Source organism: Barbatula barbatula (genome assembly GCF_947034865.1).
Source record: "Barbatula barbatula genome assembly, chromosome: 18".
In the NCBI taxonomy this organism is placed as follows: Eukaryota; Metazoa; Chordata; class Actinopteri; order Cypriniformes; family Nemacheilidae; genus Barbatula; species Barbatula barbatula.
In genome coordinates, this window is record NC_136781.1 from 7,108,888 (window position 1) to 7,126,921 (window position 18,034).

General features: G+C 39.8%; 1 protein-coding gene across 1 annotated transcript in view; it reads left to right on the forward strand.

Annotated features, from left to right (window-relative positions):
* The window catches only part of drp2 (dystrophin related protein 2), a 92,877-nt gene that overhangs the window by 41,178 nt on the left and 33,665 nt on the right, over positions 1 to 18,034 (forward strand). The window contains exons 4-7 of the mRNA XM_079480177.1: positions 11,151 to 11,271; positions 11,456 to 11,724; positions 15,936 to 16,082; positions 17,834 to 17,912. Coding sequence (XP_079336303.1) covers positions 11,151 to 11,271; positions 11,456 to 11,724; positions 15,936 to 16,082; positions 17,834 to 17,912 — 616 coding nt within the window. The remainder of the gene's footprint in view (positions 1 to 11,150; positions 11,272 to 11,455; positions 11,725 to 15,935; positions 16,083 to 17,833; positions 17,913 to 18,034) is intronic.

Sequence of the window (18,034 nt, forward strand, 5' to 3'; positions counted from 1 at the left end):
AAAACGAGTCAAAGGGTCAGCATTGGCTCATACAGACCCAGGCATGCTCACACACACATGCACATATAGGACATAGATTACATTTTCTCATATCAAGTCATTCGTATAATTCAGTAGCGAGACTCACGTTATCAGGATAAATTAGTCAAATCCATTTCAGAAATGGCCCTAACACACATCCTCAATGAATGATAGGCCTTTAGACCCAGAATTTTGACTTAGGTGATCAGTAACGGTCTATGCAGACTACGCATGCTTACAAAGACATGTATGAAAAGCCCATTTGAATGAATATTTCGCCTTTTGGACTTTTATGAAGCTATGCCTCTTCTGATGAGCATGCTTGTTTTGAGTCATAATATGTATAATACTACTTAATTGCAAGTCAGTTGGATTATTTATTAAGGAGTAGCAACCTTTAACGTACATTATTCATGTTAATATAAAAAAGGACCCTGTAATGGTCACACAACAAAAAAAACTCAACATGTTTTTAATCATTGTTGACCTAGAGAGTCCAGAGAATTCTACTATGGTGGAAATTTTGAAATTGCTTGAAAATCAAAGAATTAGTTTGCAAAAGTACGATTTTAACATCATCAGCAATAACTCCTGAACCATTTGATTGACATCAATAGATCAAGAGGCAAATTTGTTCAGAATGAGAAGAGCTATCATATGATATCAATAGTTTGTGTGTTTGTCAAATGTCACGTGATACACAATTGTTTAAGTAATGAAATACACGTCAATTTTGCCATTTTTACTGTTTTAGCGCCACCTAGTGTCCAAACGCCACCTTCTTTTGAAGGTGACCTCAGAGTGATGGTCTACACATTTATTCCAAGCCCCATGATGATGTGTTAAGCCGTTCTGGATTTATGGCCATTTTAATGTGATAGGCTTCGCCCAGTTCAGTTTTTGCCCCCCCCTACCGTGTATGAATATAAATTTCAACTTTTTTTCAATGATTATTTACATTCACACTCCACAGAAGTCATCTGCATTGGTTTGGTTCCGATCGGTTGAAAAACCAAGGACTAGTTCGCGAAAGTAGATTTTTGACATCGTCAGCGATAACTCACGAACCGTTTGATTGACAGAAGCGTGTCAGGAGACAAAGTTGTTCAGAATGAGAAGAACTATCATATGATGTAAATAGTTTGAGTATATGTCAAATGTCACGTGATACACAATTGTTTATGCACTCTAAAACCGTTACTTCGCCCCCCGGTGGCCGAATGAGTTCATATTTCTTACAGACCTTCAGGACCACGAGTCGAACAAGCCCAGTGAGTGTCATTTTGATCGGCCCCTGTTAACCCTGTGTAATGAGTGCTCAAAATTCATTGGCCGATAGCGGCCATGTTTTTTGAGAAACGTCAAAGTCCTTTTATACAGTCACGGTGCATGACACAAAGACACACCATACCAAATAATAAGTCAATCGGGCAAACGGTTGCGTAGTTAGAGCCTTTTTCGACTTCTTTGCTATTATAGCGCCACCTAGTGACCAAACACCGAGTCTTTTTTATTGTTACCCCGGACTGAGGGTCTTCATATACGGTCTAAGCCCCGTGAAGATAGCTCAAACGGTTCACGAGTTATGGTCATTTTAGTGAAACAGGCTACTTCCGGTTCGGACGTTTTGATGCCCCCTAGGGACCCTGAATCGAAATTTCAACTTCCTTTTATGATTATTCATATTCACACTCCACAGAATTCATCAGCGTTGGTTTGGTTCCGATCGGGCAAAAATCCAGGGACTAGTTCATTTTTTTTTTTTTTCATAAAATGCAAATTAGCGGAAAAATTTGCATACCGGAAATGAAATCGGAGATATACGTTTTTTAAGTTTGGAGCCAAGGATTCCAATGACACCAAACACTTTGTAGTGCGACATCCGGTTTACGAGCATTGAGCCCAAACGCATTGGCCATCGCTATAGCGCCACCTATGGACCGACATGGCTGGCTCCGAGTATCTGAGTAGCGTGCAAGACTACAACCATCCGACAAAGTCTCGAGTTTCTACGACTTACGGTTTGGGCTGGGCAACGCGTTTTATGGCGGAATAATAATAATAAGAAGAAGAAGAATAAAAATCCTTACAAAAACAATAGGTTTTCAGCACTTCGTGCTCGAAACCCTAATAAAACCAACAAATACAATAGGTTTCTAGCCCTACGGGCTCGAACCCTAATTAAAGCTGCAAGCAGCATTTAGCGGGTTCGAGCACTTATAAGGCATCCAAAGCATCTTTGCCTTCATCAAGTAGGCCGAGGACTCTCATCCTAAAACACCCAAGTGGAAGATACTCCCAACGCCTGAAAAATTATAGATACGGTCAGCAACGGTTCACAGACACTATGCCCGATTACACACATATGCACATAGAGTACACTTGAGGGGAATCAGCTTTTCAGGTTCATTTGGTCACATCCATTTAAGAAATGACCCCGTCTAAATGCCTAATTGCATTGAGTTGCTGCCATGTGACTGCTGAGTAGATATGTGTGTTTACATGCAATTAAACTGGTGTACATAATAAAGGTGTGTGTTATGTTAAGCAAAACAGCATCTTACAACCAGCTGGACGTGTTCTATATTTATAGACGTGTGAATATGGAGCAACGTTTAATGTGTAGTGCTTTATATGTCTAACATCTTGTTCCTGTGAGACAGGAAACGTATCTCTTGTCCGATAACCATCATATTTTGCATGCTTGTTTAGTCTAATAAGATGTATGATTGTACTTAATGGCAAGTCAATTGGATTATTTGTTAAGGAGAAGCGAGCTTTCAGGTACACCGTTCACTTGAATATAATAAAGGACCCTGTAGTGGTCACGCAAATGAAAAAGTTGAAGATGTTTTTGATAGTTATTGATCTAGACAGTCCAGAGAATTGTACTGTGGTGGAAATGTTGAAATCGCTTGAAAAACCTAGGACAAGTTCGCAAAAGTAGGTTCTTAACATCATCACAGATAACTCACAAACTGTTTGATCAACATCAATGGTTCAAAAGCCAAATTTGTTTGGAATTAAGAGAGCTTTCATATGATATCGATAGTTTGTGTAAATGTCAAATGTCACGTGATACACAATTGTTAAGGCAACCAAAGATGTGTCAATTTTGCCATTTTTACTGTTATAGCGCCACCTAGTGTCCAAACGCCGCGGTATTTTGTAAGTCATCTCGGAGTGATGGTCTACACATATGTTCCAAGCCCCATGATGATATCTCTAATAGTGCTCGAGTTATGGGCATTTTAATGTAATAGGCTCCGCCTATTTAAAATGTTTACGCCCCTAAGCAACCGTGAAAGAAAATTTCAACTTTTTTTTGATAATTATTTACATTCACACTCCAGAGATGTTATCTGCATTGGTTTGGATCCGATCGGTCGAAAAACCTAGGACTAGTTCGCGAAAGTAGGTTTTTGACATCGTCAGCGATAACTCACGAACCGTTTGATCGACAGAAGCATTTCAAGAGGCAAAGTTGTTCAGAATAAGGAGAGCTATCATATGATAACAATAGTTTGAGTATATGTCAAATGTCACGTGATATACAATTGTTTATGCACTCCAAAAACGTTACTTCGCCCCCCGGTGGCCGAATGAGTTCATATTTCTTACAGACCTTCAGGACCACGAGTCGAACAAGCCCAGCGAGTGTCGTTTCGATCGAGTTCCGCTAACTTGGTCTAATGAGTGCTCAAACTTCATTGGCCGATGACCGCCATGTTTCTTTAGATACGCCACTGTCCTTTTAGACTGTCATGGTACATGACACAAAGACACACCATACCAAATAATAAGTCGATCGGGCAAACGGTTGCGTAGTTATAGCTCTTTTCGAGTTAATGTATATTATAGCGCCACCTAGTGGTTAAACGCCAATTCCTTTTTACTGTGACCCTGAACTGAGAGTCTACAGATGTGGTCCAATCCCCGTGAAGATATCTCAAACGGTTCACGAGTTATGGCCATTTTAGTCAAATGTGCCACTTCCGGTTCAGACGTTTTGGCGCCCCCTAGCAACGGTGAATCTAAATTTCAACTTTTTTTCGATAATTATTCACATTCACTCTCCACAGAATTCATCAGCGTTGGTTTGGTTCCGATCGGGCAAAAATCCAGGGACTAGTTCATTTTTTTTTTTTTTTATAAAATGCAAATTAGCGAAAAAATTTGCATACCGGAAATGAAATCGGAGATATACGTTTTTAAAGTTTTGAGCCAATGATTACAATGATATAAAACACTTGGGTGTGCGACAAACGGTTTAGGAGTAATGAGCGTAAAGGCGCTTTTCATCGCTGTAGCGCCACCTATGGGCCGATTTGGCTGGGTCCATGTGTCAGAGTAGCCAACAAGACTACTACCATCTGACCAAGTCTCAGCTCTGTCGGCCTTACGGTTTAGGCTGCACAATCAGTTTTATTGGCAGAATAATAATAGGAATTAAAGCTGCAAGCAGCATTTAGCGGGTTTCGAGGTTTAAGGCAGTCAAAAGCAGTCGTGCATTCATGAACAGGTTAGGGGGTCACACCTCAACACACGCGTGAAGGATCAAAGTCCAACACACACACACACACACAGAAAAATGACAGGTATGAACTCATAGAAACTATGCATGCTTACAGAAACATGCACGTATACTACAAGAATGTTATTTTCTGACTGTCAAATCATTTGGACAATTCGTTAATGAGTATCCGATTTTCATTGTTGTTGGCTTTTAAATTGAAGAGAAGGTGCTTTCAAACTCAAGAAGTCTGAAGTTCCTGGGCCGAGACGATAACTATTGCATATTTACAGTATTTAGTGCCATTGTTCATGTTATAGCGCCACCTAATGTCCAATCACCGTGTTATTTTTACAGTGAGCTCAGAGCGATGGTCTACACATATGTGTAAAGCCCCGTGAAGCTATCTCAAACCCTTCTCTAACAACGTCCGTTTAAGTGTCATAGGCTCCGCTTAGTTCCGTTTTTGCCCCCCCTACCGTGTATGAATATAAATTTCAACTTTCTTTCAATGATTATTTACATTCACACTCCAGAGAAGTCATCTGCATTGGTTTAGTTCCGATCGGTTGAAAAAGCAAGTACTAGTTCGCGAAAGTAGGTTTTTGACATTATCACCGATAACTCACAAACCGTTCAATCGACATAAATGGTTCTAGAGGCAAAGTTGTTCAGCATGAGAAGAGCTATCATATGATATCAATAGTTTGTGTGTTTGTCAAATGTCACGTGACACACAATTGTTTAAGTATTGAAATACGCGTCAATTTTGCCATTTCTACTCGTCTAGCGCCACCTAGTGTCCAAACGCCACCTTCTTTTGTAGGTGTCTTCGGAGTGATGGTCTACAAATATGTTCCAAGCCCCATGATGATGTGTTAATCCGTTCTGGATTTATGGCCATTTTTATCTGATAGGCTCCGCCCAGTTCAGTTTTTGCCCCCCCCCCTACCGTGTATGAATACAAATTTCTACTTTTTTTCAATGATTATTTACATTCACACTCCACAGAAGTCATCTGCATTGGTTTGGTTCCAATCGGTTGAAAAACCAGGGACTAGTTCGCGGAAGTAGGTTTTTAACATCATCAGCGAAAACTCACGAACCGTTTGATCGACAGAAGCATTTCCAGAGGCAAAGTTGTTCAGAATGAGAAGAGATATCATATGATGTAAATAGTTTGAGTATGTGTCAAATGTCACGTGATACACAATTGTTTAAGCACTGCAAAAACGTTTTTTCGCCCCCCGGTGGCCAAATAAGTTCATATTTCTTACAGACCTTCAGGACCACGAGTCAAACAAGCCCAGCGAGTGTCGATTCGATCTGCCCCCGTTAACCCTGTCTATTGATTGCTCAAAATTCATTGGCCGATGGTGGCCATGTTTTTTGAGAAACGTCAAAATCCTTTTATACAGTCACGGTGCATGACACAAAGACACACCATACCAAATAATAAGTCGATCGGGCAAACGGTTGCGTAGTTATAGCCCTTTTCGAGTTCTTTGCTATTATAGCGCCACCTAGTGGCCAAACACCGAGTTATTTTTACTGTGACCCCGGAATGAGGGTCTACACATACGGTCTAAGCCCCGTGAAGATAGCTCAAAGGGTTCACGAGTTATGGTCAATTTAATGAAACTGGCTACTTCCGGTTTTGATGTTTTGATGCCCCCTAGCGACGCTGAATCGAAATTTCAACTTTTTTTCAATGAATATTTATATTCACACTCCACAGAATTCATCAGCGTTGGTTTGGTTATGATCGGGCAAAAATCCAGGGACTAGTTCATTTATTTTTTTTTTCATAAAATGCAAATTAGCGGGAAAATTTGCATACCGGAAATGAAATCGGAGATAGCCATTTTTTAAGTTTGGAGCCAAGGATTCCAATGACACCAAACATTTTGTTGTGCGACATCTGGTTTATGAGCATTGAGCTCAAACGCATTGGCTATCGCTATAGCGCCACCTATGGGCCGATTTGGCTGTCTCCGAGTATCTGAGTAGCGTGCAAGACTACTACCATCCGACAAAGTCTCTAGTTTCTACGACTTACGGTTTGGGCTGGGCTACGCGTTTTATGGCGGAATAATAATAATAAGAAGAAGAATAAAAATCCTTACAAAAACAATAGGTTTTCAGCCCTTCGGGCTCGAAACCCTAAATATAGCTGCAAGCAGCGATTCCCGGGTTCGAGCAGTCTAAAGCGTCAAGATTGTTCAGAACGAAGAGAACTAGCGGCCAAAAGGCGCTGCCTTTAGTAGGTGACCTCGGAGCTAGTTCTTGAGTTATGGCCATTTTAATGTAAAAGGCTCCGCATATTAAGAACTTTTGGCGTGCGTCCCTTATCGACCTTGAAAGGAAATTTCAACTTTTTTTCGATAGTTATTGACATTCACACTCCACAGAAGTCGTCTGCATTGGTTTGGTTTCCGATCGGTCAAAAAACCAAGGACTAGTTCGCGAAAGTAGGTTTTTGACATCATCGGCGATATAACTCACGAACCGTTTGTTTGACAGAAGTGGTTCCAGAGGCAAAGTTGTTTAGAATGAGGAGAGCTATCATTTGATGTAAATAGTTTGAGTATATGTCAAATGTCACGTGAAACACAATTGTTTTTGCAACCAAAAACACTTAAAATTAGCCATTTTTACTGTTATAGCGCCACCTAGTGTCCAAACGCCGCGCCCTTACGCATGTGAACTCTGAGTGATGGTCTTCACATGTGTTTCAAGCCCCATGATCATATCTCTAATAGTTATTGAGTTATGGCCATTTAAATGTAGTAGGCCCCGCCCATTTTTTTATTTTGGTGCCCCTAAGCAACCTTGAAAGGAAATTTCAACTTTTTTTCGATAATTATTGATATTCAGACTCCACAGAAGTCATCTGAATCGGTTTGGTTCCGATTAATCGAAAAACCTAGGACGAGTTCGCGAAAGTAGGTTTTTGACATCATCAGCGATAACTCACGAACCGTTTGATCGACAGAAGCGGTTCCAGAGGCAAAGTTGTTCAGAATGAGAAGAGCTATCATATGATGTAAATAGTTTGAGTATATGTCAAATGTCACGTGATACACAATTGTTTATGCACTCCAAAAACGTTATTTCGCCCCCAGTGGCCGAATGACTTCATATTTCTTACAGACCTTCTTGACCATGAGTCGAACAAGCCCAGCGAGTGTCGTTTCGATCGGCCTCCGTTAAGTCGGTCTAAGGAGTGCTCAAACTTCATTGGCCGATGGCGGCCATGTTTTTTTAGATACGCCAATGTCCTTTTCTAGAATCATGGTACATGACACAAAGACACACCATACCAAGAAATTAGTTGATAGGGCAAACTCTTGGGTAGTTATTGCCCTTTTCGAGAAAATGTATATTTTAGCGCCACCTAGAGGCCAACCGCCGACTTTTTTATACTGTGACCTCAGACTGAGAGTATAAACATATGGTCCAAGCCTCATGAAGATAGCTCAAACGGTTCACGAGTTATAACCATTTTAATCAAATATGCCCCTTCCGGTTCAGACGTTTTGTCGCCCCCCAGCCACCACGGATCGAAATTTCAACTTTTATTCGATAATTATTTACATTCACACTCCACAGAATTCATCAGCGTTGGTTTGGTTCCGATCCGGCAAAAATTCAGAGACTAGTTCATTTTTTTTTTTTTTGCATAAAATGCAAATTACCGAAAAAATTTGCATACCGGAAATGAAATCGGACCTATACGTTTTTTAAGTTTTGAGCCAATGATTACAATGATATAAGACACTTGGGTGTGCGACAAACGGTTTAGGAGTAATGAGCGTAAAGGCGCTTTTTATCACTGTAGCGCCACCTATGGGCCGACATGGCTGGCTCCGTGTATCTGAGTAGCGAGCAAGACTACTACCATCTGACCAAGTCTCAGCTCTGTCGGCCTTACGGTTTGGGCTGCCCATTCAGTTTTAGGGAAGAATAATAAGAAGAAGAATAAATATAGCTGCAAGCAGCAATTATCGGGTTTCGAGAAGTTTAGGTAAGTAAACGTCGACCAGTCTCAGGGATGGCAAACTAACATGTCCACAATCGACAATACAACCCCACACCCAGAAAAATGAGTCAGATGGTCAGCATTGGCTCATACAGACCGAAGCATGAGCACACACACATGCACATATAGGACATACTTTACATTTTCTTATATCAAGTCATTCAGATAATTCAGTAGCGAGACTCACGTTATCAGGATAAATTAGTCAAATCCATTTCAGAAATGGCCCTAACACACATCCTCAATGAATGATAAGCCTTTAGACCCAGAATTTTGACTTAGGTGATCAGTAACGGTCTATGCAGACTACTCATGCTTACAAAGACATGTATGAAAAGCCCATTAGAATGAAAATTTCACCTTTTGGACTTTTATGAATGCATGTCTCTTCCGATGAGCATCAGATGTTGCATGCTTGTTTTGAGTCATAATATGTATAATACTACTTAATTGCAAGTCAGTTGGATTATTTATTAAGGAGTAGCGACCTTTAACGTACATTTTCAGGTTAATATAATAAAGGACCCTGTAATGGTCACACAACAAAAAAAAACTCAACATGTTTTTGATAATTATTGACCTAGAGAGTCCAGAGAATGGAACTATGGTGGAAATTTTGAAATTGCTTGAAAATCAAACAACTAGTTTGCAAAAGTAAGTTTTTAACATCATCAGCAATAACTCCTGAACCGTTTGATTGACATCAATAGATCAAGAAGCAAATTTGTTCAGAATGAGAAGAGCTATCATATGATATCAATAATTTGTGTGTATGTTAAATGTCACGTGATACACAATTGTTTAACTGATGAAATACACGTCAATTTAGCCATTTCTACTGGTCTAGCGCCACCTAGTGTCCAAACGCCACCTTCTTTTGTAGGTGACCTCGGAGTGATGGTCTACAAATATGTTCCAAGCCCCATGATGATGTGTTAATCCGTTCTGGATTTATGGCCATTTTAATGTGATAGGCTCCGCCCAGTTCAGTTTTTGGCCCCCCCTACCGTGTATGAAAACAAAGTTCAACTTTTTTTCAATGATTATTTACATTCACACTCCACAGAAGTCATCTGCATTGGTTTGGTTCCGATCAGTTGAAAAACCAAGGACTAGTTCGCGAAAGTAGGTTTTTGACATTATCAGCAATAACTCACGATCCGTTTGATCGACAGAAGCGTGTCCAGAGGCAAAGTTGTTCAGAATGAGAAGAGCTATCATATGATGTAAATAGTTTGAGTATATGTCAAATGTCACGTGATACACAATTGTTTAAGCACCCCAAAAACGTTACTTCGCCCCCCGGTGGCCGAATGAGTTCATATTTCTTACAGACCTTCAGGACCAGGAGTCGAACAAGCCCAGCGAGTGTTGTTTCGATCGGCCTCCGTTAACCCTGTGTAATGAGTGCTCAAAATTCATTGGCCGATGGCGGCCATGTTTTTTGAGAAACCCCAAAGTCCTTTTATACAGTCATGGTGCATGACACAAAGACACACCATACCAAATAATAAGTCGATCGGGCCAACGGTTGGGTAGTTATTGCCGTTTTCGAGATATTTGCTATTATAGCGCCACCTAGTGGCCAAACACCGAGTCTTTTTTATTATGACCCCGGACTGAGGGTCCTCACATATGGTCTAAGCCCCGTGAAGATAGCTCAAACCGTTCTCTAGGTATAGCCATTTTAGCGAAATAGGCAACTTTCGGTTCGGATGTTTTGATGCCCCCTAGCGACCCTGAATCGAATTTTCAACTTTCTTTTATGATTATTTATATTCACACTCCACAGAATTCATCAGCGTTGGTTTGGTTCCGATCGGGCAAAAATCCAGGGACTAGTTCATTTTTTTTTTTTTTCATAAAATGCAAATTAGCGAAAAAATTTGCATACCGGAAATGAAATCGGAGATATACGTTTTTTAAGTTTGGAGCCAAGGATTCCAATGACACCAAACACTTTGTTGTGTGACATCCGGTTTACGAGCATTGAGCCCAAACGCATTGGCCATCGCTATAGCGCCACCTATGGACCGACATGGCTGGCTCCGAGTATCTGAGTAGCGTGCAAGACTACTACCATCTGACCAAGTCTCGAGTTTCTACGACTTACGGTTTGGGCTGGGCGACGCGTTTTATGGCGGAATAATAATAATAAGAAGAAGAAGAAGAAGAATAAAAATCCTTACAAAAACAATAGGTTTTCAGCACTTCGTGCTCGAAACCCTAATAAAACCAACAAATACAATAGGTTTCTAGCCCTACGGGCTCGAACCCTAAAAATAACTAATCTGAACAGGCACTATGTAAAACAGGAATCTTGCCAAAACTAGACTTTCTGGAAGTAGACCACGACAAGAGGATAATACAAATGAACCAGCACAGGACAACAAACACAAGGGCATTATGTAGGGAAACTAACAAGGGGTAAATTAACACTAGGCAGGTGTGAGAAATGAAACACTAATGGAAAGCTAAATGAAAGGGGCGGGGCCAAAGACGAGACCGGAGAGAGTGCATGCAGCACGATCGTGTTGGCATGCAGCACTAGTTAACATCTGGTCGTCTGTGCAGGCTTTCATGGAAGATGTCAAATCCAGAGGGCCATACATCTACTCAGTGTTGGAGTCTGCGCAGACCTTTCTGGCACAGCACCCTTTCCAAGAGCCAGAGGAAACGCTGCAAGATGGCAAAGGTTTGTTCCCTAATGCAACTTCTGTTGAGAAGCCAATCATGGACCATTTACTGTAGATACTTCGATTGATCGAACTTAAAGGTCCAGTGTATAAAATTTAGCAGCATCTAGCGGTGAGGTTGTGAATTGCAACCAATGGCTCACTTCACCCCTCCCTTTTCTCTTCCCTTATTCTCCTTCCCAGAGCTTTCCCCTCGCCGGCGAATCCTCAATGTCAGTCGCTCTGTGTGGAAGCAGGCCAACGTGGCCAGTGACCTGTGGGAGAAACTGACAGCGCGTTGTGTGGACCGACACCGGCACATGGAGCGAACCATGGAGAGGCTGCTGCAGATCCAGGCTGCCATGGAAGAGCTGGCAGTGGCACTGGAGCAGGCGGAGGGTGTGAGAGATGCTTGGGAGCCTGTGGGTGACCTGTTCATTGATTCGCTGCAGGACCATATAGATGCTACCAAGGTATTATGGGAATCTGGGAGTGTTTAAGTCTGGTGTTATCATCCATCTTTGGTGACCAATCACAAGTGGTCAGTTTTAAACAGATCTGGTTTTATAATCTGTGTCAAATGCGTAAGCAAATAGTCTGATTGATGCATATTAGTTGATTGACAGATCAGGGGGTCTATTACTCTTAGATGGGACGAATCACCAAACTTGGCATTGTTTTACCAGTTGAGCTACAGAAAAGCCGTCAGAGAGCTTGTGGGTTGGTCTTATGTGCCTTTAAATCACAGGGCATTAAATCCCATTGCTGAACTTGCTTTTATAATAAATCTGTGCAGTCCCCTTGTTCAAGGGCCCATAATGCAATGCTTCAGATTTATTTTTAGTTACAGCAAATGAAACTTAGAAAAACAACCAATGAAAACATCAAGGCTCAGTTTTGCTGCATTAAATTCTGCATTATAGAGGACAGGTGGGAATATTTAGGAATATAATAAAAAGTCTAGATTTGATGTATTTACTCAATTTTGCTATGAATGTGCTGCTTTAAACACCGTCACAACTTGTGCTATAGCTAAGCTGTAAGGTTCTGTTGCTGGTTTAAAGTCACCATATGTAAATTTGAACCACTAGATGGTGCACTTTCGAAAACAACAAGGGTGAAGCTTAATGTTGTTATGCAGGAGAGTGGAATGATGGGAGATGTCGTTCTCACCATCCAGAGGCGTATGGAGATCGCCCATCATGTTGAATTTCTTACCTTTGATAACATTATTTTATGTCATCGTAATGAATTAGCTGGAAGAAACATGGAATGTAACATTAGTCCGTCACCGATATTTGACTTTGTCAAAGGATTTGATAGCGTAATGCTGTGCAGATTACGTGTTTAAAACCGCCACACAGTCGTCGTTTAAAAAGTACATTTGAACGAACCCACAGTATTTACAAGTAACGTTGGCTACATATTTGCAACACATACTGTATTTATTCACACTGCCATAGACTTGTTCACGCTGATATTAATCCTTGTTTTATTCCCAAGTTTTCTCCATGAGCCTGCTTGCCTCATTTGTGCTACGTAAATTTATTTGAGGATTTTCTTTATTCGCCGAGTAATCGTGATCCATAACTGAAAAACAAAACAGCTAAGATGCTGTATAAAGAACAAAAGATGCTGTATATGCGCCACTTTCGCATTTGCGTGTTGCTGTAGTTTCTACATCCGGAAACTGAGGATAGTGCGGATATTAAGTCACTGATAAGCGAAAATAACAAGGGATACAAGGGACGAACCATTATTTAAAATAGTTCATTCTTGGGAATATTTGGGATAGTATAAGTACACAACTGTATGACAAAATTATTACATATTGTGCCTTTAATGTGCTACATTTATATTCAAAACGTCTTTTTCAGCTCATATATCAATGCATTGTGTGAGGTGTGCTAATGGATTTCAATAGAATTCTGCATGAATGGTTTTGATGGGTTATTGGGTGAGTTTTTGATTAACTTGTGGACCGAACACCTTGTTGATTTATTAATGGCCCTCACACATGTTACAGACTTTTAGATTTTCAGCCAAATTCTAATGGGGACATCGAAAGGGTAATAGTGTGCTTATGACATAAAGGCCTCTTTTAATTTTCTCTGCAGGGTTTAAGCACATTTTTATTCTTGTAAATAATTAAATAATAGTACTGTGATGTAAATGTGCCAAATAATTTACTTTTAATGCGATCTTTTTATATTTTTAACCTTTTTTCAAATATGCCATTTAGTTTCTTCAGTCACACTGACCCTTTCTTTTTGAGAACTTGAATAGCATCCAGTAGCATTTGCTTGGTGCTTTCTTGATCTCATCTGTACAAATTTCATCCCATGTGTTTATTGGTTTTCTTTCGGGTCCAATGTGATCAACCCCCGGCACATACGAGCACGAGATGCTTCTCGTTACCAGTTTCACAGAACAGAAGACGCGGAGAGCACATTCCGCACGCACCTGTTGATGATTCACAAATGAATGTGTACTCCGTTACCAAACATTTGCCATTTACTGAATGTTTGGGCATTTAAATATGAATCAACACCTTCTCTTTAAATGCACGTAGTCCGCTACTTTGCGCTGAATTTTGTGCTGCATGATAACAAATAAACAAATGAAGTAAAATAACCAAAATCAACCCATTTAGCAAGCACGGCGCAGATTTATAGAGCTTGTCATTCTCTGCACTGAAAGCTAGCGTGCATGTCAAGAGGACGGAGAAAGAGTGCGCAGGAAAAAAGGTGAAAGGGACTTTATGACTGTTTTAATGGTTAGATGCTTTGGTGCATTCCTCCTTTACATGCAGTAAATCAAGTAACTTTATTTGTAGTTCATTGGGAATGACCGTACAGCTGTATTCCTGTTTGTAAAAAAGAATGAATTATTATCGAGTAGTTTTAAAAATAGTTTTGAGCCGAAATCTGGTCTAGTATTGTATGGCACAGCATTGTTACGTGATGTTTAAGGAAAATTTCCATTCATTTTACTATTTGTGGCTAGTTTTGACATTTTTGCCAAACACATTTATTTTGCACATTGTGACTTGAGTCTGGCTTATTTTGTTTTTTATTTGTATTGATTATAAAGGTATATTCTGTTCTAAACAAATTCTGTAAATTAATGTGTGATTGTTTTTGGTGCATCACTTTGCGCTGTACCCTTCACCACCTGGTGTCGTCCCCACAACGCATGCGCACACACAAACACGTCTGATTCGACTATCAGTCGACTATAGGCAAGACGTGACAATTCTGATTCGACTATGTAAATCCTAAATCAGGGACACCCCTTCTATGTAACAGTGAACGATTTGATAGATGAAGATTCTGAATGCTTTATCCTGTAACCTACTTTTCTATTCCCAGGAGTTCAGAAAAACTCATCTCACTCACGTGTCGCCGCATAATCTTTCAGTGAGCATGTACAGAGCCTGACTCCCTCAGCTGCCGGTCTATTTATTGACAATATGATCATGGTTGTTTCCGTGGAGATAAGTAATGCTATTATAGATATGGAACAGTTTGCTTTAGGGATCCATTGATTTGTGCATCAGTGAGTCAGGCAGATATTCTGTTCTGGCATTCAGGTCCAAACAAACAAGCACCTTTCTTTAGGTCTGAAAATATTATTTCTGTTCTTCTGTCGGTGTAAACATGTCTTTTTTCAAGATAATAAGATGTTTCTGATTGTGGAGTAAGATTGTGCCGGATTGTGAAAAGAAACGGCTTGATTCAAAATTATACACAAACATGATATTTGCCAATTTTGAGTGTTATTGTAGCTGTAATTTGTGTCAAAAATTTTGAAAAGTCTTTTAAATCATTAGAACCAAAAAACCTAGTAGAACTAGTTCAGTTTGATGAACGCAGCATGAAAAGATGTTTTTTTAACACGTCAGATGTCTGTATCACCTTAAAATAGATATTTGGCAATTTTTCAATTAGAAAGGTTGCAATTTACCCAGAAAATTGTTGACATCAGCTGTGTTATAACTTGTTAATTTCTACAGTATGCCATTCACACAGCATCTTTATTTACTGAAGGCTACATTTGCAAATATTTAGGAAAAGTTCAAAAAGTATTTTCGTATGGGAAAACCTGTGAAAGCTTTTTCACAGTTTCTGTGTGTCTTGTCATGCTGTCAGTCTTTTACATTGCTGTAGGATGATTTTGTTACTCCTGTGGTTTTGTTTTGTTGAAATTCAACAGACGTGGCCGTGATACATCTAGAAATGCGGATTTAATGGAAATTTTTAATGGTTTCTTACTTTTTTTAAGTAGCTGTATACTGGTTGACACTGAAGACTTTTTAAAACGTTAAGCTCCGTTCACTGACATATTTTTTGTTTCCAGTTTTAAAAATGTTTACCCAATTTGTGGAAGTTCCACCAAAATCATTGTCCACCTAAAGCTCTGTGCTGATGCAATTCTGAGCTCAGGCTGAACTGAATTAGGACTCTGAACTGACATGTTCAAGCTCTGCGCTGACAGGAGGTGGAACATTTATGAACATTTCCCCTGCTGTCAGAACATGGCACGTCATGCAGACTTTCGGTATTTCATTAGTATTCCTGGCTGCATGACAAGTACCAACGGAACAGAGTGAAAGTTCAGGGCTTATGCTTTGTCAGAATGCACTGGGGTTGACCTTCTCTGTTGTTTTCTCTTTCTGTCGTAGCTGTTTAAGGATGAGCTCACCCAGGTGAAGGAAGGAATGAAACACATTAATGACCTAGCTCACCAGTTGGCCATATCAGACGTGCACTTGTCCATGGAAAATGCCAGAGTCCTGGAGCACCTCAACAACAGATGGAAACTTCTTCAGGTATTGAATACACAGCAGTTACTTCACCTCATCCTTTCCTGCACAGCATTCCTAATGGACCCCTACGGAGACCATACACAGACGCCAATGCTAGCTGAATCTGTACATATGCACGATGAAATATGGTGCTCAGGAGATGGAATATAATGGTTTGGTCGTGCCTGGCTGCGAGCAGTGATGGCTCTATTATCATCGGTCACGGGAAGTGGCTTTTGTCTACATGCTCATGGGAAAACAAAGGGCTTTCCAGCGAGAAAAAAGAAGGATGTAAAATTAAATTGGGTGCTTCGATTGCATCTGTTTGTTTTATGTGCAAGATGAGCTTAAGGGAGCCAAAGAGGTGCAGACTAAATGAGAAGCATATACTCTGAGTGTGGGAATCCAGTATTTGCAATACACGTGCAGTCTGTGTGTTATAAATGTGATGGAAGACATATGGGAAAGATGTATTCGAGCTTGTCTGTTGTGGTATGCAGGTGATGAGAATGACACTTATTATGGCTTACATGTATGTTTGTGAAGGTTGTCAATTGATTCAATTTATTTAATCAAATTGATTACATCCTGAATAATTCATCCAATTAAATATAAATGAATGCATATGTCTTCCTCTCATTATGTGCAGTGAAAATATTTCATTACATTATTGTGGCAAACGAGGATTGGCAGTAAGCATCACATATATTTTAGAGCTCTGTATAATCTGAATATAGATTATATAAAAAGTTTCTTATAAAGAAATGTCTTGATTTGTAGTTTTAAACCAACTTTAAGACATCTTGAGGCCTCCTAGTGGGTACTGGTCCCTGGTTGAGAAGTTTTTTTGTTAGTATATTGTTAGTTTTATTCAAGCCTATGATATCCACATGGGTTTCCCAAACTTCGAAAGTACCGTTCCAAACAATAAATATTTTTACGTGCACACACTGGCCTCACACACAAAGACTACTGTCACACAAAGTCTAGTGTATTAATTTATCATATATTGTACGATATTTTTGACATCGTCGCTGTCCTTTTGAAACCTCAGATGTCCAAAATCTAAAAATGGAAAAAACACTGTACCTTTTAAATTATGTAATAATACTTTGTTGACAAGCACCTTTTAATATTTTTTCTTGGTAAGATATTTGCAAAACCAGTGACACGCATGAAGGGTGACTAATAATAATGATTTATGGTGAAAATCTAATCACGAAATATGGAAATACAAGGTTAAAGGAGGACAGCAGGGATATCCTATTTGAAAACACTCTTATGTCAAACAGATTATATTACAGAATACTACAATTTATTAAGACCAGTGTGCACACATAACATAATATGGTTGAACTTTTCATTTTTGATACCCTTACTTTTCAATTTCGCCAGGGACATGATTAGAATTTTTACCTTCAAAGTAATTTTACAAATTCACCAAATAAAAATAGTCTACTAAATCAATTTTAAGTGACATAGTGTTTTCATAACATCAATTAATTAGTTTGACTGACATAAACTAAATCAGATTTTCTGTAGGTAGGCAGTAGTGCTCATTACTAAACAGCATTTTCAGAAAATCAGCGCTCTTTTAGTTATGGAAATAACGCCTGTCTGTAATGTCACATTTGTTCTTCAAAAGCTATTTGATGGCAACAAGCATGTATCCTTTGTTTCATCTGTAGCTAAACTTAATTATCTTCACATCATAGACGTTACAATGTGATGTCATTCTGTCTGAATCTGTTTCTCTCTCTCTTGTTCACACATAGGGCTCAATTGAAGAACGCCTAAAGCATTTGCAAGATGCCCACAGAGATTTTGGCCCCGGATCACAGCATTTTCTTTCCAGTAAGCACGCCAACTCATTTGAAGCTGTACAGTCTCCCACTGGAATTTGATGCTGGGCATGAAATGAGGGCTGGTCTGGGAGTGTTGAGAACACCGGAGAGGGACTGCCAGCAGCCGTGTGG